Genomic DNA, 24,795 nt, shown 5'->3' with positions numbered 1-24,795 from the left:
TTCAAAGACCTGCCCCTGCCCTTCCCCACCGTCTTTCCTGCTCAGTTCTTTCTTGAGCTGCCAACCTGCCCCTCATATCATATCCTCGAAGCCAATCATCCAGAGCCAAAGAACCTCACACATATGGGCATCCCCTAGACACAGGTGTAGACAGAGCCCCTGTCCACACCCACTTTCCTTCCCAAGGTCTCTCTGGCCTTCCCCTTCAGCCCATCTCCTCCCCTCAGACACCAGCACCCTTTCCTTCCTTCTACCCTATTCACATATATACCCCCACCCCTTAGGCCCAGGGCTCACCACACAGGAGGTAGAGCCATCTCTCTCCAGGATACAGTCAGCATTTTCATGACAGGGACTGGGCTCCCCATTAGGACACATCCGTTGAACCTGCCTCCGGCAGCCAGAGGCCTGATCCCCCACAAAGCCTGGCTTGCAGGGCCCACACTGGAAGGATCCCTATCTCAGGACACAGGGAAAGGGAAAACATCAGTGATCTGGCCATGAGACTCCTCTTTCCCTCCCCCAGTCCTTGGGGTTCCCTCTTCTGTCCATCCCTCCTTAAGGCTACCCCTTGCTCCTGTTGCCCAGATGCCTTCAACCTGGCTCTGTTTTTTCCATCTTCCCACCTTGCTCTCTACTTTTCCCCTGTCCCTCTCCCACTCCCACTGTCCCAGACCATTCTCATTCCCTTCCCCTTCTCCCCAGCCCCTCACCCGAGTATTGGTGCACACAGAGTTGGGGACACAGTTGTGCTGGCCAGTCTCACACTCATTGATGTCAGTGCAAACCTGGAATGGCAAGCATGAGTCACCATTACCCCTGAAGACCCCAAATTCCAACCTTTCCCTTGCCCCTTCTCAGTCCTCAGGCCACAGACTGACAGCTTGAAGGGACTTTAAAAGACAGTGTAATATAATGAATATCTGAATAGTAATCCCCTACAGCACTCTGATGGTTGCTCACCTAATCTCCCTTTGAACACCTCTAGAGATGGAGAATTTACTACCTACAAGGCTGCCCATTCCTTTTGGACACCTCTCATCTTTAGGACATTTTTCTTATTATTTGAATTCTATTACATCTCTTCAATTCATTCTCAGCTCTTCATTCCCATCTTGGCCCAGGCATCCCTCCCCCCCCACTATCTGGAATTTCTATTCATCTCTTCACAGACCACTCAACCTTTCTTTTCTCCCTCTTCAAGCTCCCCCTTTCATAGGCTACAGACATCTCCTGTGACTCCTACAGATATAATCCAAAGTCCCAAACTCTTCAGCCTACCATTCCCAACCCCTCATGCCCTGGTTCCAGTCTCCCTCTTTCTTAACTTGAAACACCCCCAGCTCCAGTCAAATTGGAATGATCACCGTTCTCACACTTTGCAGTACCCTACTCAGACTGTTCCCACTCTCTTCCGGCCATTCTTGCTCATCAAGCCATAACCCATTGGGTTATGGAGAGGACCCATTGAGGTCCTATCAGGATATGGAGGCAGTGGTTGTAAAGGATCAGCCAATTCTCCAAAGCCTTGCCCAGAAGAAACCTTTGATCTCTAAAAAGAAGGCACTTAGACTTTAAAATTTCTATAGGTTTTCTAGGTTTTAAGATCCTTCCAGGCCTGACAGTCTCCCAGCTCTGACATGCTATATTTTAAGAGCCTTCTGAGGTCTGAGATCCTATGTTGTAAGGGCTCTCCTAGGTCTGACGTGTCTTCCAAGGGCCTTTCCAGGTCTGACGACCTATGTCCTAAGGGTCTTCCCAGGTCTGATGTCCTTTGTTCTATGAACCTTTTTCGGTTCTCATGTTATATTCAGTTTTAAACTCTGCCTCCTCCTCCCCCCCCCCACCTCCCACCCCTTGCCCTACTGACAACCAAGCACAAGACTGGGACTCCCACACTCCTACGGACACACTTCGGGGACACCCACCTGCTTGTTGGCCTTGGCGAAAGCCAGGCCCACACCCTCGTGGGGAGGCCCGCTGTATCCGGGGGGGCAGGCTTCACAGCGGAATCCCGGGCTGGTGTTGATGCAGCGGACCCGGGGGTAGCAGGGGTGCGCGTTACACTGTGGGGAGGGGGGAGGGATGCGCTGAGTAAGGAGGTGGGCTCACCTAGGACTCGCCCAGGGTCCCCCAGCGCCTCTCCCCCCGCCTCCGGCCCGAATCCAACCGACCTCATTCACGTCGGTGCAATGGGATCCGTTGCCGGAGTAGCCTGGAGGGCAGGGCCCGCAGCGGAAGCCGCCGCCCGGGGTGTCGGTGCAGGAGACGCCGGGGAAGCAGGAGCCGGGCTCACAGCGGCTCAGCGGCCGCACGCTCGTCCACGGGCTGCTCGCCGGCTGCATGCCTGGGGTCGAGGGGACGAGCCGGGCAGAGCCCAGGGAGTGGTCACCTCCCGCCCCAGCCTCCCGCTGCCCCCGCCCCGCCCCGTCCATCGCTCGGGGCCATCCGAGCTGGGAGAGCCAGGCCTGGCTGAGAGCTCCTGGCCTCCCGGGCTCTGCTTCTCTGTCCGTGCCTGTGTCGGTGCCTGTGTCCGTGCCGTCTGGGTCCCTGCTTCTAACGAGTTCTTGATACTTCTATTTCTCTGACTGCTCTCTCTCTCTCTTTCTGTCCGTCTCTGTCTCTCTGTCTCTGTCTCTGTCTCTGTCTCTGTCTCTCTCTCTCTCTCTCTCTCTGTCTGTCTCCGTCTCTGTCTGTCTCTGTCTTTGTCTCTCTCTTTCTCTGTCTCTCTGTCTCTCCTCTCTCTGTGTCTCTCTGTGTCTCTCTGTGTCTCTCTGTCTCTCTGTCTCTCTCTCTCTCTCTCTCTCTCTCTCTCTCTCCATCCCTCTCTCTCTCACACACACAGACACCTCTCTCTCTCTCTCTCTCACACACACACACACACACACCTCTCTCTCTCTCTCTTTCTCTCCATCTCTGTCTCTGTCTTTCTCTCCATCTCTGTCTCTGTCTCTCTCTCACACATACACACAGACACCTCTCTCTCTCTCTCTCTCTCTCTCGCTCTCTCTCTCTCTCCCTTTCTCTCTCTCACACACACAGACACACCTCTCTCTGTGTCTGTCTCTGTCTCTGTCTCTGTCTCTCTCTCTCTCTGTCTCTCTCTCTCTCTCTCTCCTGTCTCTTTGTCTCTGTATCTCTTCCTTTCTGTGTGCGTCTGTCTCCATCCGTCTCTCTCTCTCTCCCTACCTTTCCGGTGTCTAATCTTGTTTCCCCCTCCCTCCCTCCTTTACTTCTAAGCATCTGTCTTATTTCCCCCTTCCTTCTCCCTTCTCCCTTTTATTTCTCCTTCCTCCGTCTCTCAGCTTTCCTTTCTCCCCCCCTCACTTTTGTCCGTTCTCCCTCCTGTCTCTGTCTCTGCTTTCCTTGCTTGAACTTTATTCCCCACCCCAATATTGCCATCCGCGGTCCCTCACCACAAGCATCGCACTCCATCACAGTGTTCTTCAGGAAGGTGATTTCTTTAATCTGGAAGAAGAAGTTGGGGGGCCGGGTTGAGGGAAGTTCAGGTAGCCACAGCCTACCTGGAGAGGGCCCCAGAGAAGAGTAAAGGAGCTGCGCCTCCATTTGCCCTTCCCGTCATGAAAGCCAGCACCAAACTGTGTGGGAGAAAAGGAAGCCCTGGGGCTTGGGGAGACCCGGGCACCCCGGTTGCCTCCTTACCTGCTGTTTCAGGAGTTCCCGTACTTCCTGCAGCACTAAGTTAGTCTCCTTCATCTCCCGGAGCATCTGGGGAGCCACGTCTCCCCCTGAGCAGAAAGGGGAGATGTTGGAGTGCTGGGGGAGCCTGTGTTATTTGGGGGTATAGAACCCCTCGGGAAAGGGGGGTTCTAATCCTAGGAGCCTGGGGGTGGGAGGACTGAGGACTCTATCACTTTGGGGAGACAGCTGGGTCCTTGAGAGGGGCCAGGGACTTGTACTAAGGACTTAAATGCTTTGACCAGGTGAGAAGGGGGAGCGAGGGTTGAGGTGAGCAGTTGGCGATGGTGGAAAGAGTTAGGGAAAGGGCCCGAAGCTCAGCTCATCCACAATGGGGAGCCTTTTCCTGTGCGCCTCTGTGCCCTCCAACCACATCCCTACTCCATAGCCCTGAGGCTGCTTGGGTTCCCCGCAACCTGGCGCTCTCCAACTGAGATCTCTCCGCCTGTCTCTGGGGTTATGGGTGAGGGCGAGTGCCTCTCCAGGGCCCCGAGACTCTTCCAGACTACTTTAGAAAGGGCCAGGAAGCTGGGATTCCAAGGGGAGCAAGGATAGACTGAGCCCTGGAGACCCCAAGGGCACGGCTGGCGCTCCAATCTCACAGCTTTCCAGGATTCAGTGAATGTTGGATCACGCTCTGAGAAGCACCCCCCCAAGCTGACTGCAGAAGTTTAGGGTGCGGCGGGAGGGTACCAGACTTTTCTAGGAGCGCTCCCTCCGAACTCGGTACTCCTATCCCAAATCTTAAGACTAGAGAGGACTCTCAAGTTTGGTCACGTCTATGGGTACAGAATAGAACCCAGACAGCAAGAGCTGAGAACTGATCTCAGATCTGAAGGCTAGTGGGAGCCCCGGGAACCCCTAAACGCCGCTTACCCACTGGTGCCTGTCTCTGCCCGGTGACGAGGTGGCAGGCGAAGGCAAGAAGCAGCCCACAGGAGGGAGATAAGGGCATGGCTGCGACTGGGGCCTCGCCCAGGTCCTGGGGAGTGGGGTCTCTGTGGGAAGGGGGGGGGGTGCGCTGAACTCGGTCCGGCTCCGGCTCGGGACTGGGATCCCCTCAGACTTTAGACGGCGGCGGCTCTTCTCCCTATGCGCTCCTTCCCTGCGCTATTTATGGAAGTCGAGCCTCTTCTCCTTGGCCCTGGGTCCGGGGCTCCGGACGTCACGGCGGGACAGCCCAGCCCTGCCCAGCCCCTGCGCCGCTGCAGACTTGCCAGAGGTAAACAGGCGGCGATGCAGTCATCGCAGGAGCGCCCCGCCCCGCCCCACCTGGCACTGACTTGGGGGACGCGCTGCCCGCTCGCTTTCTGGCCTCGCTGATCCGGGGGACCTTCTCCCCCATCCTCTTACCATATACCCTTTGGAGAGATGTCTCCTGGAGCCACTGCTGAGCACCTGGTGCCCCTGTGCCCACCCCTTTGAACAAACGCTTTCCACCTTTTCACTGAATGATTCGATGCCAGTCCACTGATACGGGGGGAAGTTGAGTGGCTCAGAGTTGAGCTGGCAGCAGAGGGCGCCCGGGGACCCTGGGTCACTTCAGGGAAGGTGGACCTCCCCCATCTTCCAATATCCCCTTCACATTCCCCCAACAGTAAACTTGTACCGACCTTTTCCCAGCCCTATAGGCAACTGGACCAGATAGATGGAACCCACTCGAAAGACTGAGAATGAGTTGACAGTGGACCCCACTGCTGGCTGGGGACAGGCAGCTCTTCCTTTGACCCTTCCACCAACTGGAGAAGAGAAGATTGAGCACTGACCTTCCTCAGTCACTGGAACCATCATCCTCCCAGTCTCCCAGGCTGAACGCCAACCCCCCCTACACACATACATACACACCCTCCCATCCAATCAGTTCCCAATTCCAGTTATTTGGATTTCTTCCAGCTGCTTCCCCAACCCTCTTTCTCTACAACCTCCTAATAGTCCACTACCCCCCCATACTCTCCAATCTAACCCAACTACACACATTATAGAGTCATCTTACCAAAATTCTTTCATTCTTTTTTCTTTTTAAAAAAATTTATTTGGTATTTTATATTTCCCCAGTTACACATAAAAACAATTTTTGATATTCGCTTTTAAAACTTTGAGTTCCAAATTCTCTCATTTGTCCCTCCCTACTGCCCCTCATTGAGAAAACAAGCAATTTGATATAAGTTATACGTGTGTAGTCATGCAAAACATTTCCATAATAGTCCTGTTGTGAAAGAAAATATAGACCCAAAAAAAAAAACCCCAAGAAAAATAAAGTTTAAAAAAGTATGCTTCAATTTGCATCCAGACACCATCAGCTCTTTCTCTGGGGATAGATAGTATTTTTCCTCATAAATCCTTCAGAATTGTCCTGGGTCACTATCGATGAGAACAGCCAAGTCATTCACAGATTGTCATCTTACAGTATTGCTTGTTACTTTGTACACAGTACGTTTCACTTTGCATCAGCACATGGAAGTCTTTCCAGATTTTTCTGAGATAATCCTGCTCATCATTTCTTATAGAAAAATAATATTCCATCTTAATCACATGCCACAATTTGTTCAACCATTTCCCAGTTGATGAGCATCCCCTCAATTTCCAATTTCTTGGTCACAAGAAAAGAGCTGCAATAAATATTTTTGTACATATAGGCTCTTTTCCTTTTGTTTTTTATCTTTTGGGGGGATACTGAACTATTAGTAGTATTACTGGATCAAAGGGCATAGGCATGGTTTTATAACCCTTTGGGCATAGTTCCAAATTGTTCTATAGAATAATTGAATCAGTTCACAACTCTACCAACTATGCATTAATGTCTCATTTTCCCCCCACATCCTCTCCAATATTTGCATTTTTCCTTTTCTGTTCTAAGAGGTATGAGACAGTACTTCGAATTGTTTTCATTTGCATTTTTCCAATCAATAGTGAGTTAGAGCATTTTTTCACATAGCTATAGACAGGTTTGATTTCATCTGAAAACTATTCATACCTTTTGATCATTTATCAATTGGGCAATGGCTTTTGCAGAATCTTTTCATTCTATCCTTGAGCTTAGCATACTGCCTATATATAATGGATTCTTTAAAAATGACAGTTGACTGACTGATTGAATCTCTAATTGCTTGCATCCATCCAACAACTTCCATGGTTCCCCTGATCCACTGGAGAAAGTCCCATTCTTCCATCAATATCCTCCACAATCTGACCCTAAAACACTTCTCCAGAGCTAGCTAGGTGCCACAGTGGATAAAGTACTGGCTTTGGAATCAGGAGGACTTGAATTTAAATCCTATCTCAGACACTTGATACTAACTGTATGACCTTGGGCAAGTCATTTAACCCCATTGCCTTGCAAAAAAAAATAAGCCAGAAAGAGAAAAAATTTTTCATCAGCTTTAACCAATTTCTGCTCCTCTTCTTGTGCCCTCAATGTGTCCAAACCATATATTTGTTCTGTAAAACATGATTTTCTGTCTCAACCTTCAATATCCTCCTTCCCTTTGGTTTTGCCTATTGAAATCAGGGTCATTTTTCAATGCTTGAATCAATGATATTTCCTCTAGAATGATTTTTATATTTCCTACCCTATCCTGACTCCCTTTCACTCAAATTGAAAGTTATCTCTTTATCCTCTGACCTTTAAAGCATTTATAAATTTTATTTGTCTGATTCTATACTGTCTTGTATTTAAGTTCTGTATGTCCCATTCTCATACAGTACCAAGCTTGAGCAAATAGCCAACTTGGAGTCAGGAAGACCTGAGTTCAAGGCTACTTGCATGACCCTCAGTAAGTCACTTCACTGCATCAGCCTTTGTGGATCTGCAAAATGAGGGGGTTGGAATTAGTGACCTCTAAGCTCCCTTTCAGTTTTAAATCTGTAGTCCAATGAAGAAAATGAGACCCATGGTTACATTATATTTATCTCTTCTTAGTCATCCTCATTACCCAAGCACCTGATTGTGAATTTGAAGAGAGTTCAGGAGAGGATGGGGTGGGAAGTAAAGATATCGGAGAATGGGGATTAAAATGAGAAAAAAGAATGAAAGGTTTTGGGGTCAGAGAAATAAGAGAAGAAAAGGAAGGGAGTTTGAGGAAGAGGAAGGAAGAAGAGATAATAGAGGGAAAAGATATGGGAAAGTAGTGTTGAACTCAGCTGAAAAGAGGGAGAGGAGATGGGGAGAGTGGAGATGAAAGGAAGAAGAAGGAAAAAAGGATGATAAAGGATGGAGAGAAATAGGGATGTGAAGGAGAGGAAATAGGAAAGTGGGTTTTGGATTGGAAAGGAAAGGAGTTGGGAAGAAAGAAAATGAGAGGAAGAAGAAAGGGGAGACAGAGGGTAATAGGAGACTGGCAACAAGCCTGAGGGGGGAGAAGATTGAGCTGAAAGTGGCACAGTGAGAGAAAATGTCAGTCAAAAAAATTTATTAATCACCTATGTACCTCTGAAGAGAGACAAAAACAGTTTCTGACTTCAATGAGCTCACAATCTAATGGAGGAGATAACAAGCAAACCTGTATAATCAAGCTACGAAATCATTAAAGTCAGAAAACTGGAATTAGGAAAGGCTCCTTGCAGAGAAAGGGATTTTAGTTAGGACTTAAACCAGGGAAGTCAGTAAGTGGAGCTGAGTTCAAGGCTACTGGAGTTCAAGGAGAACATTTCAGACATGAGGCACAATCAGAGAAAATTCCCAGAGCCTAGAGATGGAGTGTCTTGTTGCTGGAACAACTAGAAGGCTGGAATCCCTGAATTGAAGACTATATTTGCTGGGAATAAGGTGTAAGAAACCTGGAAAAGTAAGAGAGGGTTGGAATATGAAAGTCTTTGAATGCCAAACAGCATTTTGTATTTAATCTTGGAGGTAGTAGGGAGCCACTGGAGTTTATTGAGTGAGGATAGGGGTGAGGGTGAGGTGACATGATCAGATCTGTGCTTTAAGAACCTCACTTCATTGGCTGAATGGAGGTTAGACTGGATTAGGAGAGACTTGAGGAGGCAGATCCCCTACTAGCCATTGCAGTAATCCAGGAATGAGGTAATGAGGGTCTGCACAAGAGGGGTGGCAATGTCAAAGAAGAAAAGGGAGCATATTTGAGAACTATTGCAAAGGTGAAATCAATAGACCTAGGATTGGATATGGGATGGGAGGGTGAGAAATCCTAAGGAATCAAGGATGTTTCCTAGGTTGTGAGCCTGAGGGAAGAGAGGATGGGGTTGTCCCCCACAGTAACAGGGAAGGTAGGAGGTGGGTAGGGTGGTGGGGGGAAGATAATGAATTCAATTTTGGACATGTTGATTCAGTTGTATATAGACAACCAGTTGGAGATGTCTAAAAGACAGTTTAAGATGAGAGACTGGAGGTCAGCAGAGAGATTAGAACAAGGAAGTTTTATGTCAGAATTATTAACATAAAGATGATATGTCACATTTCCTTTGAGCTGCTTCAATTTTGCCTTCCTCATAGAGTTCAGTCCCCTCACTGATGAGGGTAGGTCATGCTGAGTGGTCCTGTGCCAGCGTCTCAATGAGACCTTCAGGGTGTCTCGGAATTGCCTCGTCTGACCCCCTTGTGAGTGCTTGCACTGTGTGAGTTCACCATAAAATAATTTTTTGGCAAGAGTATGTCTGATGTTCCAGCAATATGTCCAACCCATCATAATTGCACTCTCTGTAGTAACATTGGAATGTCAAGCAGTTTAGCTCGAGAAAGGACCTCAATGTCTGGTATCTTCTCCTGCCAGGTGATCTTCAGAGTCTTCCTAAGACAATTGAAATGGAAGTGATTCAATTTCCTGACATGGCACTGGTAGACTGTCCAGGTTTCACAGGCAGATAGCAATGAGGTCAGCACAGTGACTCTGTAGACCTTCTGAAGGCAGTAGGAAATGAGACTACAGATAGGAAAAGATTAAAGAATAAAGTGAGGGTGACGGAAGGAGCAATCTGTTGGAGGAGATGGGATGGGAAAGGATCATTTTATACAGATACAGGGTTTAGCTTTGGTAAGAAGCAAGGCTATCTCTTTAAATGAGACATTGGTCAAGAAGGAAATGGTAGCCAAAAGCATGAGGGACATGAGATGAAGAGGAGAGAGGAAGAGTGCCTTCCTCCAAGGGCCAATGACGTCATCATCCTACTGAGTTTCCATACTGTCAATCCTTTCGTTCACTCTGGTCAAGCACTGAGATAAGGGAATTCCCCTGGGAACTCTGACTTCTTCATTTCTCTAAAAAAGGATGTGGGTTGTTGGGTTATTTTGTTTTATTTTGGTTATCACGTTCCTTTTTCTGAGCTATACTGGGGCAAAGGGAAGGGTCAAAGAAGAGATAGGAAGACAAAGCTTTCATCAGGTGGGACAATGACAACACAGAAAGGACATAGTCACTCAAATCTTACTTTAGAAGTATTTTCTCTACCAAGGAGAATGATCTTTGGGCACTCATTGGAAGCTGAACCCCAGAATAAATAAGGAAGTAGAAAAAAGACAAGAGAGCTGCCATTAATGAATTCAAGTCACCTGGCCCAGATGTGACACTTATACTCAGGTACTAAGAGAAGTAGCAGGTGTGTCAGAGCTAGTGATCCTAGAGCATGAGACGGGAACCACGGAACCAGAGAAAGGGAAATGTCAATTTTCAAAGAAAGGAAAAGTCTGCAGGCCAAGATCGAGGACTTTAATGTCAACTTCTGGGGAAATTGGAGAAAGATCATTAAAGAGATAATGAATTTCTTGAAAAGAAAGCAATGATTATGAAAAACCAACTTGACTCCGTCCAAAACAGTTCATGTGAGACTAATTTAATTTCCATCTTTTGGCCAATGTTGCTAAACTAAACTGGGGAGTGCTGTAGATGTAATTTCCCTGCTTTTAGCAAAGCATTTGATAAAGTATCTCATGCTATTCTTTTGGGAAAAATGGAGAGATGTGGGTTAGAAGACAATATAATCAGATGAGCTCATAACTAATTGAATGGCTCGATCATAGAATAGTCTAATAAAGTAGTTAGGTGGGGTCAGTGGAGAGAATGCTGAATATATAATCAGCAAGATCTGAGTTCAACTCCTGATTCAGATTCCTATGGAGCAAGTGTGACTTTGTGTTGTCACTTAGCCTTTATTTGCCTTAGTTTCCTCATCTAGAAAATGATGATAATAATAGCACTACCTCCTGGGATCAAATGAGATACTATTTGTAAAGGATTTTTGCAAATGTTAAAGGGCTATGGAAGGCTACTATCATCATCCTCAGTATTATTAATAATATTAAACATCAATATTTTTATATTCTTATTGTGTTCATAATATTAATATTATCAGTAACATATTTTAATGTATTGTGTTGCTATTGATGATAATTATGTTATAATGTTAATATATTGAATAATACCATTGTTCTGTCTGCTTAGCAGGAGGGTTCCAAAAGAGTGCCCCAAGCATTCTTGGTTCTACATTTTTTTAACATTTTTGAGCAATAACTTCGATAAAAACATAGATGGCGCACTGTTGGGGAATTCCTCAGTCCTAAGACCTTTCCAGAGAGTAATTCATTTCACTTTAGGTTCTTTGACTGGACTTTAAAGAATCAGGAAGGCAAGGCTAGAATATGAAAAGTTTAATTTGTATTTGTTAATGGGCAATTTCTAGATGACTAACAATACTCTGAACAAATGAAGAAGAATACAATGTATTGAAGGAGGAGGAATCCCTAGGGTAATGGAGAGGTCCTTCAAGATTGAATCAGAAGGCAATCAGACACAATTTGGGGCTATCTGTGATGGAGAATACCATCTGTATCCAGAGAAAGAATTGTAGACTTTGAACAAAGACCGAGGACTATTACCTTTAACTTAAAAAAAAACCCGTTATCTTATTATGTAATTCTGCTATCTCTTATACTTTATTTTTCTTCCTTAAGGATATGATTTCTCTCTCATCACATTCAACTTAGATCAATGTTTACCATGGAAACAATGAAAAGACTAACAGACTGCCTTCTGTTGGGGGTGGGGGGGATAGGGGGGAAAATTGTAAAATTAAAAATAAATAAATAATTTTGAAAAAAAGATTGAATCAGGGTGGCTAGGTGGTACAGCAGATAGAGCACTGGCCCTGGAGTCAGGAGGACCTGAGTTCAAATTCGACCTCAGACACTTAATATACCTAGCTGTGTGGCCTTGGGCAAGCCACTTAACCCCATTGCCTTGCAAAAACCTAAAATAAGATAAAAAATAAAAAATAAAAAAGATTGAATCAGCAGGGTTTATTGTGTAGAATGGAGGGACTGTCTCACCACTCTGTGCATACCTCTGTTTCTTCTACCTTTAAAGTTACTTCTCCTGGAAAGATGCTTCCTCCCCCCCTATTTCCCTCACTCACAGGACACATATTTTATCTTTTCTTCTCTAACCCAATGTGCAGTTCTATACATGAATTTAAAAAAATTTCACTTTAGCCAAATTAGAGAGTCATGATTAGATAGCAATCTGTCTGAAAATAATCTGAGGATCTTAGTGGACTACAATCTCAAGATTATTGTGCAATGTGATGTAGATTGCTCCACAAGCTAAAATGATCTCAGGTAATAGCAAGAGAAGCTTCCAGGAACCCTAGTCAAACTCTGTCTCAAATACTGTGCTCATTTTGGGTGCACTGTATCTTAGGAAATATATTGATAAACTGGAGATGGTAAGAAGTCTTTGAGTCTGTGTGATGTGAGAAGGGACTGAGAAAAATGAGAAAGATTCGCCTGGGGAAGAGAAGAGCTATCTTCAATTATTCAAAGACACTTGGGAGAAGAATTTCAGACTCTGTTTGACTCCAGAGGGTGGCTCTAGGTGGAAGTGACTGTCATAGTCCCTAGTACAGCCCCTTATTACTTCATGCCTGGACTACTACATAGTCTGTGGGGGAGGGGAGTCTGTCTGCCTCAAGCCTTCCCCCAACTCCAATTCATCCTTCATTCAACCACTAAAGTGATTTTCCTAAAATGCAGGTCTAATCTCAGCAATAAACTCCAGTGGCTCCCAATCATCTCTAGGAAGCAATACTAAATGTTTTGCTTGGCATTAAAAGCCCTTCGCATCCTAGCTCCCTCCTATATTTCCAATGTTCTTTATACTTTACTCCCTCAAACATACTCTTCCATTCAGTGACAATGGCGAACTGGTTGGTTAATGAACAAGATACTCCATCTCTAGGCTCTGACTAATCTCTCTTGTTATCTCCTTTGTCTACTCCAGCAGCAAGTGAGTTTGGAGTTGAGAAATCTGGGAAAGAGGAAGAGAATCCATCTTGCTGAGCCAAAGGGAAACATGGAACAGGGCAGGGGCTCTTAGAGGGGCAAGCCCCACCCTAAACATCCTCATCTTCCTTGAGACCTCCACTATCCTGGGTTGTAGCTGAGGACAATGGGAATTGGAACTGAGATGATGAGCCAGTCTGGTCCACATGGCTCAAGGTCCACATTTTGTAGCCAACCAGGAATTCATGACTCAGCCTCCATCTTCTTTTTGGAGAAATGAATGGTTTCTGGAAGCTCCCCCTCCTCCCTTCCCGCTGCCAATCAACCCAGGAACTCCGGATCTCTCAAACTCACAAGCATCCATCTCAGAATCGATGACTGGTCGTTTGTATTCAGGGAAAGAAATATACCACAGAAGAGGTGACTAGGCTCTTCTCCAACTAGGTGACTTGGTGAATAGAATGCCAAGCTTGGAGTCAGGAAAACCTGAGTTCAAATCCAGTCTCAGACATGTACTAGTTATGTAGTCCTGGGCAAGTCATTTCATCTGATTGCCTTAGTTTCCTCCTCTGTAAAAGGAAGACAGTAGTGACGCCTATTTCCCAGGTTTGTTAGAAGGTGCTTAGCCTAGTTTTTGTTACGTATAGTAAGCATGATATAAATGTTAACTTTTATTATTATGATTGGGCAGCTAGGTGGCACAGAGTGAATAGAACTCAGGACTGGGAGTCACACACTAGCTGTATGACCCTGGGTAAGTCATTTCACCTTATTTGCCTCAGTTTGCTCATCTGTAAAATGAACTGAAGAAGAAAATGGCAAACCGCCCCAGTATTTTTTGCCAAGAAATCCCAAATAGGATCACCAGGAGTCAGAAACAACCAAACAAAACCACAATCTTATTGTTGTTATTACTATTATTATTGCCCTGGATAGGTAGCTAGCTACCTTAGGTTCTGCCGACAGAAGGCGAGGAAAATCCCCCTGCCCCTACTGGAAGTCCAAGGAAAGCTGTGAGTCTCAAACCGCACATCCAAAAGGGTCAATGACAGAAAGATGGAGGCTTTGCCTTCTCCTTTGAACAACTTTTGAATGAATAGCTCTTTTCTCCAAGCCTCTACTCTCCCCCCCATCAAAGGACCAAGGAGAAACCCTGATCTTTGACCCAGGGTCCATGGCTTCAAAAGTAACCCAAGTGAACACTGGACCCACTAAGAGGGAATGGGTTGGGGGCTTCACTGAACAATCAGTGTCCAGGTCCACAGGGTGATGAGAGGAATTACATCAGGAAGTTTCTCTTTAAAGTTTCTTTTCTTTTTAAGTTTCTTTTTAAATTGAGCAAAAAAAAAAATGGATCATGTATAGCTTCCATTGCTCTGCCTTCTAAGCAGGACAAGGAGAGGTGAGAGAGAGAGAGAGAGAGAGAGAGAGAGAGAGAGAGAGAGAGAGAGAGAGAGCGCATAGAGATGGTGATCAAGTGAAATAATACCTGTGGTTGACTTTTATCTTTAGAGAGAGTAATGGAAGAAGCCAGGATTAGAATCTCAGGGACCATGACTGTGATCCACCACAAGGTCTCTATAGGCTCTCTAAGGGAAGCTCTTCTCCTCCCCTAGCTCTGACAGTCTGTGTTCTAAGACAGGACTTCTTAATCTTATAGATGTCCTGGACTCCTAGGACAGCCTATGGACCCCTTCTCAGAACCATGTCTTTAAATAATGTAAGGAAATACTAATTTTTTTGCTTTTTTTTTTTTTTGGTAAGACAGTGGGTTTAAGTAACTTGCCCAAGGTCACACAGCTAGGTAATTATTATGTGTCTGAGGTCTGATTTGAACTCAGGTCCTCCTAACTCCAGGACCGGTGCTCTATCCACTGCTCCACCTAGCTGCCCCAAAATACTAATTTTTTTGTTTACAGGTTAATGAAAATAAAGATGCATTTTATTTCCTCATCTGAATTCTTGGACCCCCCCCCAAAAAAAAACTATTCATGAATCCCAGGATAAGAATCCTTGTTCAAAGGGCCCTCCTAGCTCCACCATTTTTTGTTCTAGGGACCCTCCCAACTCTAACATTCTGTTCCCTAAGGAGCCTCCCAGATCCTAACATTCTTTGTTCTAAGCACCCTTCAGTTGGGACATTCTGGATTCATAGTCCCTCCCGGCTCTGATACTCTATGTTCTAAGGCCTCCTCCTGGCTCTGATATTTTGTGTTCTAGGTGCTCTCCCAACTGATATTATCTGCCCTAAGGGTCCTCCCAACTCTGACATTCTGTATTCTAAGGACCCTACAGTTCTGACATTCTTGTTTCATAGGGCCCTCCCAGCTCTGATATTCTATATTCTAAGACCTCCTCCCAGCTCTGACATTTTATGTTCTAAAAGGTCCTCCCAGTTCTGACATCTTGTGTTCTATGGACCCTCTCAGCTCTGACATTCTCTGTTCCAAGGAGCCTCCCAGCTCTGATATCCAGTGTCTTAGCTCTGACATTCAGAGCTCTAAGGTCCTATTTTAGCTTTGACATTCCATGTTTTATGTTCTTAGTTCCCTGCCAACTTGGACATCCTGTCTTCTGTGATTCTGAGACTAATGGTGAACAGAGTCAGGGTGTTGGGGGGGGGAGACAGAAGAAGCTGTTGGTGGCTGCCCCTCTCTGTGCTCACAGACTAGGATTAATTGGGAACCCCTGCTTTGTGGTCTATGGGTCCTTGGCTCCCCCCTTCTGGAAGGGAAAGACAGTCCCAGGTTGGTCTGAAGAGTGAAGGCAGCTCATTCCGGCTCCTGTTTTCCTTGGCCCTCACCTCACCTGCTGCCTCTGACTCAGGGGCTCGCTCTGAAAAACCACAGCTCAACTATAGCAAATGACATGCCAGTGGTGAGGCAGTGTGCTGCCTCCATGGAGCATTGGCACACCCCTGGAAATGAAGCGCACGTAGGCCCACAGGAGAACACCCCCCACACACACACACACACACAGAGATGGCTTGCAAGAGAGCACATGCTCAATCGGGGGCACTGCAGTGCTCTCCCAGAAACCAGGAATTCTGGGGGTCATACATCAGGGAGAGACGTTCTGAGGCACGGCTAAGCTGACGGAGAGGGTTGGGACTCAGAGAGAGGTACACTGCTCAGAAGAAAAGGGAAAAGCATCAGTAAGAGCCTATGCCAATCACCCAGCACAGGTGTCCCTATTAGAAAAAGCTAGAGGAAAAATGGATAAAATCAGGACCTGAAATCAGGAAGACTTAAGTTCAAATCCTGCCTCCTTTCTTGTATGATCCTGGGAAAATCATTCTATTTTTGGTTGCCTTAGTTTTCTCCTTTGTAAAAAAAGAGAATTTCCACAGAATTTACTTTCCAGGGTTGTTTTGAGGATCAGTCTCTATAGTCAACATTCCACTGTGTTATTATTATTTACTCACCAGAAGACATTTTATCTAATATGGCAGCATGTGGGGTACTAGGATGCCATGTCAGTACAGGGGTACATGTTTGAATGGTCCCAGGACAGTATACCTGTTTATAAAATGACATATCCCCAGATTCCCAGGTTTTCACACATGGACAGGTAGGTAGACATTCTTTCTGGATAAATCTCTCTCCCCTCCCTTACAGATTGATTTATCCCTAATAACAAAGGAAAAAAGGAGACAGTGGGGAAGCAGCCTAACCAACAAATGATGCCACCAAGTGTGTCTGTCTTCACATGCCACATTACATTCCCATGGGACCCTCCCCCCAATGAGGAAGGAGAACATCTTCCAGATTAAAGGCTCTTGCCTTCATTAACCAAGAACAAGGTCCACTGCTTTTATTGGAGAGGGAATGAACTCAGTGTGATCCATTTGCATTTCAAAACATCTAACTTAAAAAAGTCTCTGTCTTTTGACCAAATTTTGGCCACTATTGGAATTTAAAAATTGATTTATTTTTCTTGGGGCTTCAGCAGCTGCTTTAAAGGTCACTGAATAAGGCAAAAAATATGGTCTGTAAATAGGAACCCTGAAAAGGGATCCATGAGGCTCATAGTTCCATCAGGTAGTGAGTTCTCCCTGGCTTGATGTGTCCACGCAAAGATTGGATGGTCAGGGATCCATAAATGTTTCACTGGGGGCTCCATGGCCATTATGTTAAGTTCATATATAGCCACCTCCAAGGTTAACTGGCTTGTTATACCTTGTTGTCTATTTAAAATACTAAAGAGAAGAAGCAGAATGATGGATTTGGAATCAGAGGACCTCTGTTTGAATCCCAACTTTCTTATTTCCTGTTCAGTCATGGACAAGTTAGTTAACTTCTCTCATCTGTTTATAATATTCTTTCTGAGTTCACTCCCCTGACTTGTACTGGCACTGACTGACCTGTTGGATTCTAGAGGGATGGCTACTACTATTACTACTACTTCCAGTGTTCAAAGAATTACTCTGGGAGTGACTTCCCTAACACTATTTCATAAGCCCCCATTGGTATGCTTCCCTTTGGCTATCAGCCTACTGGTTGACTCAATTCTTCAGCAAAGGTATTTATTCAAATGACAGAGCAGGAACAGTTATAAAATGCAAAATATTTTCCAAGTACAGTTTCCATAAATACACATAGAGTTCTTGGGGGGGGGGGATGATGGGGTATGTGTAAGAAATCAAGCATATATTTAAAGTACAATGGTGGTGAGACACAAAACTCTAGGTCTACAGAACCTTGATGTCCTTTCTTTCTCAGAAGGGACCCCACAAATTTTAATGCTAGGCAGAATGATGAGTCACTTAGTATGACTGTGGAGAATGGACTCAGACTTAATGAAGTTTCTCCATTGGATTTATCTCAATCAAGTGCATTTCTAAAGTCAGCATGCTGATTGATGGATGAATCTGCATATCTATATTTCTATATTGGGTGAAGTTAATCACTTGGAATTTCAATCCTCACTGTCTAACTTCAGCAAATTCAGGGCATGAACTCCTGTCTTGGGGCTTCTGATGCCTTGTTTTCTTAGTCCTTTGAAACTAATGGGGCAGCTAGAACACTGGACCTGGTGGACTTGAGTTCAAATCTGTCCTCAGACACTTATTAGCTGTGTGACCTTAGGCAAGTCACTTAACCTTGATTGCCTCCCATCCAGGGCCATCTCCAGTCATCCAGATTCATATCTGGCCACTGGACCCAGATGGCTCCAGAGGAGAAAATGAGGCTGATGACTTAGCACAGCCTCCCCCTGACTCAAATCCAATTCACTTGCATGTCAAGGCATCACCTCCCTTATTCTTTGAGAATAAAAGAGAAACATCATTTGAAACTCCCCAAACTTTGAGTTTTTGAGTGTGAGAGGGGATATCCAACTGCCTTCAACCAGAACAGAAAAGAACAAATATAAATTAACAAAAAGGCTCCCCAATCAGACATGCTCACAGCATGTCTCTCTTTTCAAACACCACCAGCTAGGAAAAGAATAGCAAGTTCTCTGCTTAGGTTTCTCCTTTTGAATCTGCCTCAGGTTTATTTCTTCAACAAGTGGTCATCTACATTGGCCTCCTTGATGTCCCTTGACTATAATTCTCCATCTCATGACTCTGTCTTTTCAATGACTTCCCTGTGTCTGGATTGTCTTCCATTAACACCGTTCAAATCCCACCATCTGCAAAGTTTTCCTGGTTGATCCCATTACTGGTACCTTCATTCTGAGATCACCTTCCATCTATTCTTACTATCGGAAAAACCTCAATCTTCCTTCAAGATTCCATCAGCTTTGGTAATCCATCCTCCATCCCTTTGATTAGAAATTGGAGTCATGAATTCAAAAATTTCCATTAAGGGAGAGAGCTCAGCTCAGAACATTTTCTCATTTCTCACCTGGTTGCACTGCCCTGGGACTTCTCTGATTTTTCCACTATGTTCTTTCTTTGAGTACCTTTCCTAGCCCCATCCTCATTTTTCAGTTCCTTTTTGTGTGTTGTTTTCCCCATTAGGGTAGGAACTATCCTTCTTTTCTTGTATTTGTCTGTATTCAGCCTAACACATATCAGATGCTTAATAAATGTTTATTGATTACTCTGCATAGATCTTATATTTATGCATGAATTTATTTTGTATGTACAGTTATGTGTATGTTGTCTCATCATTAGAATATGAGCTCCTTGAAATCATGTTTTTGTCTTTCTTTAGTTTCCTGGAGTACTTAGTATAGTCTAGAATAAGAGATTAATAAATGCTTTTAATTGACTGAGGGAAATTCAATTTCAAATATTCAAAGGGTGATGCAATACTGGAGCTCAGGAGAGAAGTGAGGGCTGAATGTATAGACCTGGAAATTACTTGCTTAAAGATGAAAATTGAAACTATGAGAGCTGGTAAGATCACCAGACAAGATGGAATCTTTTACTGGAGGCTCCAGAGCTATTATGTTGAGTTCACATACAGTCACTTCAAGGCTGGCTTGTTAGACCTCTACCTGTGTACTTAAAGTACCAAAGAGAAGAGGCAGAAAGATGGATTTGGAATCAGAAGACCTTTGTTCCTAGCTATCCCCTTTGGTTTTTTCCCAAGGTCATTATTCCTACATTGTCTACACTCTCCTATCTTCTCTTTCCGAATACCTGCAAGAATCAGTCAGCTCTCCACAATCCCAGGCCCTTGTTTCTTTGTTCTATCATTAATTGTGTTTTGCCAGACTCCAACCTTGGATAACTCCCATCATCTACCATTGTTGCTTCCTTTCATGCACTGCTAAACAGAGGTAGGAAAAATCATGAAATTGTTCTGATCACATTCACTGTAAATTTATTTTATATAATCCCAACTGGGTACTCACTGCAGTAAGGCAATCTTTTTTACATCTACCATCAATGGACCTTGGAAAAAATTGGGAGGGACAACTACATGGCAGAGTGGATAAAGTTCTGGGCTTGAAATCAGGAAAACTCATCTTCACAAATTCAAATCCAGCCTCAGACACATAGTAGCTATGTAACTCTGGACAAATCACTGAACCCTGTTTGCCTCCATTTCCCCATTAGTAAAAGAAGTTAAAGAATGAAAAAGCAAACCATTCCAAGAAAACTCCAAATGGGATCCCAGAGTTGGACATGATTAAACAAAAAAAAAAGAAAGGAGGGGTGGAGAGAACAGAGGTCACAGTGAAGATGAAGAACAAGATTAGGAGTCATGGCTGGAATGAAAATTGAGTATGGTCGATTAAAGGAATTTTGGAGTTTGTGAACATGAAACCAAAACACTTGTGAGTAAGATCAAGATGAAGACTGTAATACAATTAAGTTTTCCTAGTGTTTTCCTGAAACAGCTCCCTTCCCTCCATCCACAACATGGGAGGCAGTTAGTCACCATGTCCTTTGCAAACCAGAAACATTCTATGTGGAAAATGTTACCATATCCTTATTGCATATCTATGCTGTGTAAGGGTAAAGTCAACTTCCTTTTGTTAACTTTTCAATGACTTTAGAATGCTTCATTTCATCCTACTTCAACTAATAGAATGCTGGTTCTAGAGTTGCCTCCAGACAAGGGTATGTTCAGCTCTATGTGTAGTTGGGGTAGATTGAAGGAGTTGGTCACGGAGATGAAGTTGGTTGAAGACTGGCAGAGATCTCTTGTTTTTTCCTTCCTTTGTATCCCCAGGGCTTAGCATAATGCGTGGCCCATAATCAGAATTTAATAAAGGTTTGGTGAGTCTCACATTCCCTATAAATTCCCAAACCAAAAAGTTCCTCCTTGACATCATTCCCTTATATTGGTTGTCTCTCCTCATAGAAGCTTCTACAGGGTCAGAGGTTATCCCTGCTTTTGTATTCATATCTCCAGTTCTTGACTCATAGTAAATACTTAATAAAAGCTGTATCATTCATCATTCATTCAGAGTGACTAAAGGTATCTAGACTCTCCAGGATCTTAGATTCTGATGGATGGAAACCATACCCAGAGGGGAATAGTAGCCAAAGGGATTACAAAGGTAGTCACATGGTTTGGAAATGGTGCCTCTGAGGTAAACAACCTTTGTAGGACAGTTCAACAGTTATTTCATGTTCACTTTGGACCTACAGTGTCTGAGCAGCTCACTTGATCCCAATCTGACTAGCCAAAGAATGACTTTCTTTAGTGCAGCAGTCTTCAGAATTTTTGGTCTCGGGATCCACTTATACCCCTTTTTTTTTAAATAAGCATTTATTTATTAAATTTTATTTAAGGCAATGGGGTTAAGTGGCTTGCCCAAGGCCACACAGCTAGGTAATTATTAAGTGTCTGAGGTCAGATTTGAACTCAGGTTTTCCTGACTCCAGGGCCAGTGCTCTATCCACTGCACCATCTAGGTGCCCCCCACTTATACTCTTAAAAAATGATGGAGGGGCGGCTAGGTGGTATAGTGGATAAAGCACCGGCCCTGGAGTCAGGAGTACCTGAATTCAAATCTGGTCTCAGACACTTAATAATTATCTAGCTGTGTGGCCTTGGGCAAGCCACTTAACCCCATTTGCCTTGCAAAAAACTAAAAAAAAATGATTGAGAATCTCTCAAAGAACTTTTATTTACACAATTGTTTCCATCAATCATTGTTTATTAATGATTTATGATTATGACAATTATTGAATTCCATCCACTGTAAATAAACAGTAGGAATATAAAAAGAGGTTAAAAAATGAACCTGGGGCAGCTAGGTGGCTTGACCTCAGACACTTAATAATTACCTAGTTGTGTGGCCTTGGGCAAGTCACTTAACCCCATTGCCTTGCAGAAACTAAAAAACAAAAACAAAAACAAAAACAAAAAACAAAATGAACCTGCCCTCAAGGAGCTTACAGTCTAAGGAGGAGAGAGCATGCAAACTAATATGTACAAACTATAGATAGATAGGAAATAATTAACAGAGGGAAGGAACTAGAATTAAGAAAGGCTGAGGTGGGATTTTAGTTGGAACTTAAATGGAGCCAGAGAAGCCAGTAGGTGAAGATGAGTGGGGAGAGCTTTCCAGGAATGAGGGACAGACAGAAAATTTCCAGAGATGAAAGATGGGTGTCTTGTTCATGGACAAGTCAGGAGTCCAGTGACACTGGATCAAAGAGTACACATTGGGGAATAAGTTTTAAAAAGTCTGCAGAGGTAGCAGGGTACAAGGTTATAAAGGGACTTTGAAAATCAAAAGTAATATTTTATAATTGATCCTGGAGGTGATTGGGAACCACTGGAGTTTATTGAGTAAGACAGATCTGTGCTTTAGTAAAATCATTTTAGAGGCTGAAGGATGGATTGGAGTGGGAATAGATGAGACTGGCAGACCAACCAGCAGCTATTGCAGTAAATTAAGATGAGGGCCTGAACTAGAAGGTTTAACAATGTCGGGAGGTGTTGCAAAAAATCAACAAGACTTGGCAACAGATTGGATATTGGGAGTAGAGGTTGAGAGATAGTGAATAGTCCAAGATGATTCTTAAATCATCCTAAGGGACTGGGAGGATGGTGTTATTCTCCATAGTAATAGGGAAGGTGGGAGAGAGGGCATTTAGAGGGAAAACTTATTAGTTTTGTTTTGATCATGTTTAAGATGTTTAATGAATATCCAATTTGAGATATCAGAAAGGTAATTGGAGATGCAAGATTGGAGGTCTGTAGAGAGGTTGGGAAAGGAAGGTAGATTTGACAATTATCAACATTGAAATGGTAATTAAATTCCTGGGAGATCACTGACTGATAAAGTATAAAGGGGGAAGAGAAGAAGCTCCAGGACAGAATTCTGAAGAATGCCTTTGGTTAAATGAACAATCTGTAAGAAGATCCAGCAGAGGAGACAGAGGAGGAGCAGTTAGAGATGTAGGAAGAGAATCATGGGAGAGTGGGGTCCCAAAAAACTAGAGAGAAGAGACTATGAAGGAGAAGAGGATGATTAACAGAGTGAAAAATTGCTAAAAGACGTCAAGGAGAATGTAGATAGAGAAAAGATCGTTGGATTTGGCAACTAAGGGATTACTGATAACATTTGGTGGAAGGAGAAGGTTGGAAGCCAAATTGTGATTAAGAAAAAAGTAGGAAGAGAGAAAATGGAGGCATTTATTATAGACAACCTCTTCAAGGTGTTTTGTTCCATATAGAACAATAATTAGCAGAGAAAGAAAGATCAGGTGAGGCTTTTTTTCCAAAACAGCAACCATTCTGGAAAACAATTTAGAACTATGCCTAAGGGGGCAGCTAGGTAGCGCACAGGCCCTGGAGTCAGGAGGACCTGAGTTCAAATCCGACCTCAGACACTTAATAATTGTCTAGCTGTGTGATCTTAGGCAAGTCACTTAACCCCATTTCCTTAAATAAATTAAAAAAAGAACTATGCCTAAAGAACTATAAAGCCATGTATACCCTTTGACCCAGAAATACCACTACTAGATCTCTATCCCAAAGAATCAAAGAAAAAGAAAAAGAAGTTATTTGTACAAAATATACTTTATAGCAGCTCTTTTTTGTGGAGTCAAAGAATTAGAAATTGAAGGGATGCTTATCAGCTGGGGAATGGGTGAACAAGTTGTGCTATGTGATTGTGGGGATACTATTGCACTATAAGAAATGATGAACAATATGATTTCGGAAAAACCTGGAAACACTTAAATGAACGATGCGAAGTAAAGTGAGCAGAACCAGGAGAACATTGTACATAGTACCAGCAATATTTTAAGGATGCTCAACTGTGAAGAAAACTATTTTTTTTTGTTTTGCAAGGCAAATGGGGTTAAGTGACTTGTATGCCCAAGGCCACACAGCTAGGTAATTATTAAGTGTCTGAGGTCGGATTTGAACTCAGGTCCTCCTGACTCCAGTGCCAATGCTCTATCTACTGCGCCACCTAGCCACCCCAAAGACTTAACTATTTTGATCAATACAATGATCTAAGATAATTTCCAAGGCCCCATGAGGAAAAATGCCATCTACCTCTAAAGAGAAAAAAACAAATGAACCCCGAATGCAGACTGAAGCATGTTTTTCAAACTCTCATTCTTTTTTAAATTTTGTTTATGTTTTCTTTTGCAGTATAGCTGATATGGAAATGTTTTGCATGACTTCACATGTATACTTGCAAATTGCCTCTTAAGGAGCAGGAAAGGACAAAAAGGAGGGAGAGAATTTGGAGCTCAAAATTTCAAAAAAATTATAGCTAACATTTTTTACATTTCATTAGGAATTATTTAATAAAATAAATAAAAATAATTTTAAAAACTAAAAAATTTTTGAAAAAAATGACAGGGGAAAGGTCATATTTGTGGGCAGGAGAAAATTAACCAGGAGACCAGAAGAGAGTGAAAATAAAAGATAGAATGAGGATGCCAGAGAAGACAAGCTATTGGAGGAGACAGGAATGTATGAGATCACTTGAGCAGGTAGAAGAGGTTAGTCTTGGTAAAGAGTAAGGCCACCTTATGAGACAGGAGTGAAGACAAAGATTGAATTGAAGGCATGGGAGTAATAAAAGCTGAAGAAATGAGAAGTGAACTCACATCGAATTGCTTCAGTTTTTATCTCTATTATACCTATCGGTATTTACCATAGTAGAAATGATAACATCTTGATATTAATATGAAAAATGGTTTTTACTTCCAGGATGCCTTGAAAGGATTTTAGGGACCTCCAGAAATCAGACCACATCTTGAGAACAATTGCTTTAATCTTTTAATCACAGAATGAACCAGGCAATGATCATCTTTTCTTCTGAGTAGGCCATTGTTACTAAGGAAATTCTCTTCCCTTGGGTGGCTGATAAAAGAACCTCAAACCCCAAAACTCTCAACTTTTTTTTTCTTTTTTTAGGTTTTTGCAAGGCAAATGGGCTTAAGTGGCTTGCCCAAGGCCACACAGCTAGGTAATTATTAAGTATCTGAG

The 24,795-nt window shown here is 43.7% G+C and overlaps 1 protein-coding gene across 1 annotated transcript in view; it reads right to left on the bottom strand.

Annotated features, from left to right (window-relative positions):
• COMP (cartilage oligomeric matrix protein) overlaps window positions 1–24,795 on the bottom strand; it is a 126,732-nt gene that overhangs the window by 7,263 nt on the left and 94,674 nt on the right. The window contains exons 3-10 of the mRNA XM_074204732.1: window positions 5,313–5,438; window positions 4,576–4,697; window positions 3,664–3,749; window positions 3,417–3,468; window positions 2,175–2,347; window positions 1,929–2,066; window positions 714–788; window positions 298–456 (exon numbers count right to left, since the gene is read on the bottom strand). Coding sequence (XP_074060833.1) covers window positions 298–456; window positions 714–788; window positions 1,929–2,066; window positions 2,175–2,347; window positions 3,417–3,468; window positions 3,664–3,749; window positions 4,576–4,654 — 762 coding nt within the window. The 5' untranslated portion in view covers window positions 4,655–4,697; window positions 5,313–5,438. The remainder of the gene's footprint in view (window positions 1–297; window positions 457–713; window positions 789–1,928; window positions 2,067–2,174; window positions 2,348–3,416; window positions 3,469–3,663; window positions 3,750–4,575; window positions 4,698–5,312; window positions 5,439–24,795) is intronic.

The sequence above is a fragment of the Macrotis lagotis genome, chromosome X (assembly GCF_037893015.1).
Source record: "Macrotis lagotis isolate mMagLag1 chromosome X, bilby.v1.9.chrom.fasta, whole genome shotgun sequence".
NCBI lineage: Eukaryota > Metazoa > Chordata > Mammalia > Peramelemorphia > Peramelidae > Macrotis > Macrotis lagotis.
The sequence above is the reverse complement of the archived record's forward strand: the minus strand, read 5'-3'. Positions and strand labels throughout refer to the sequence as shown.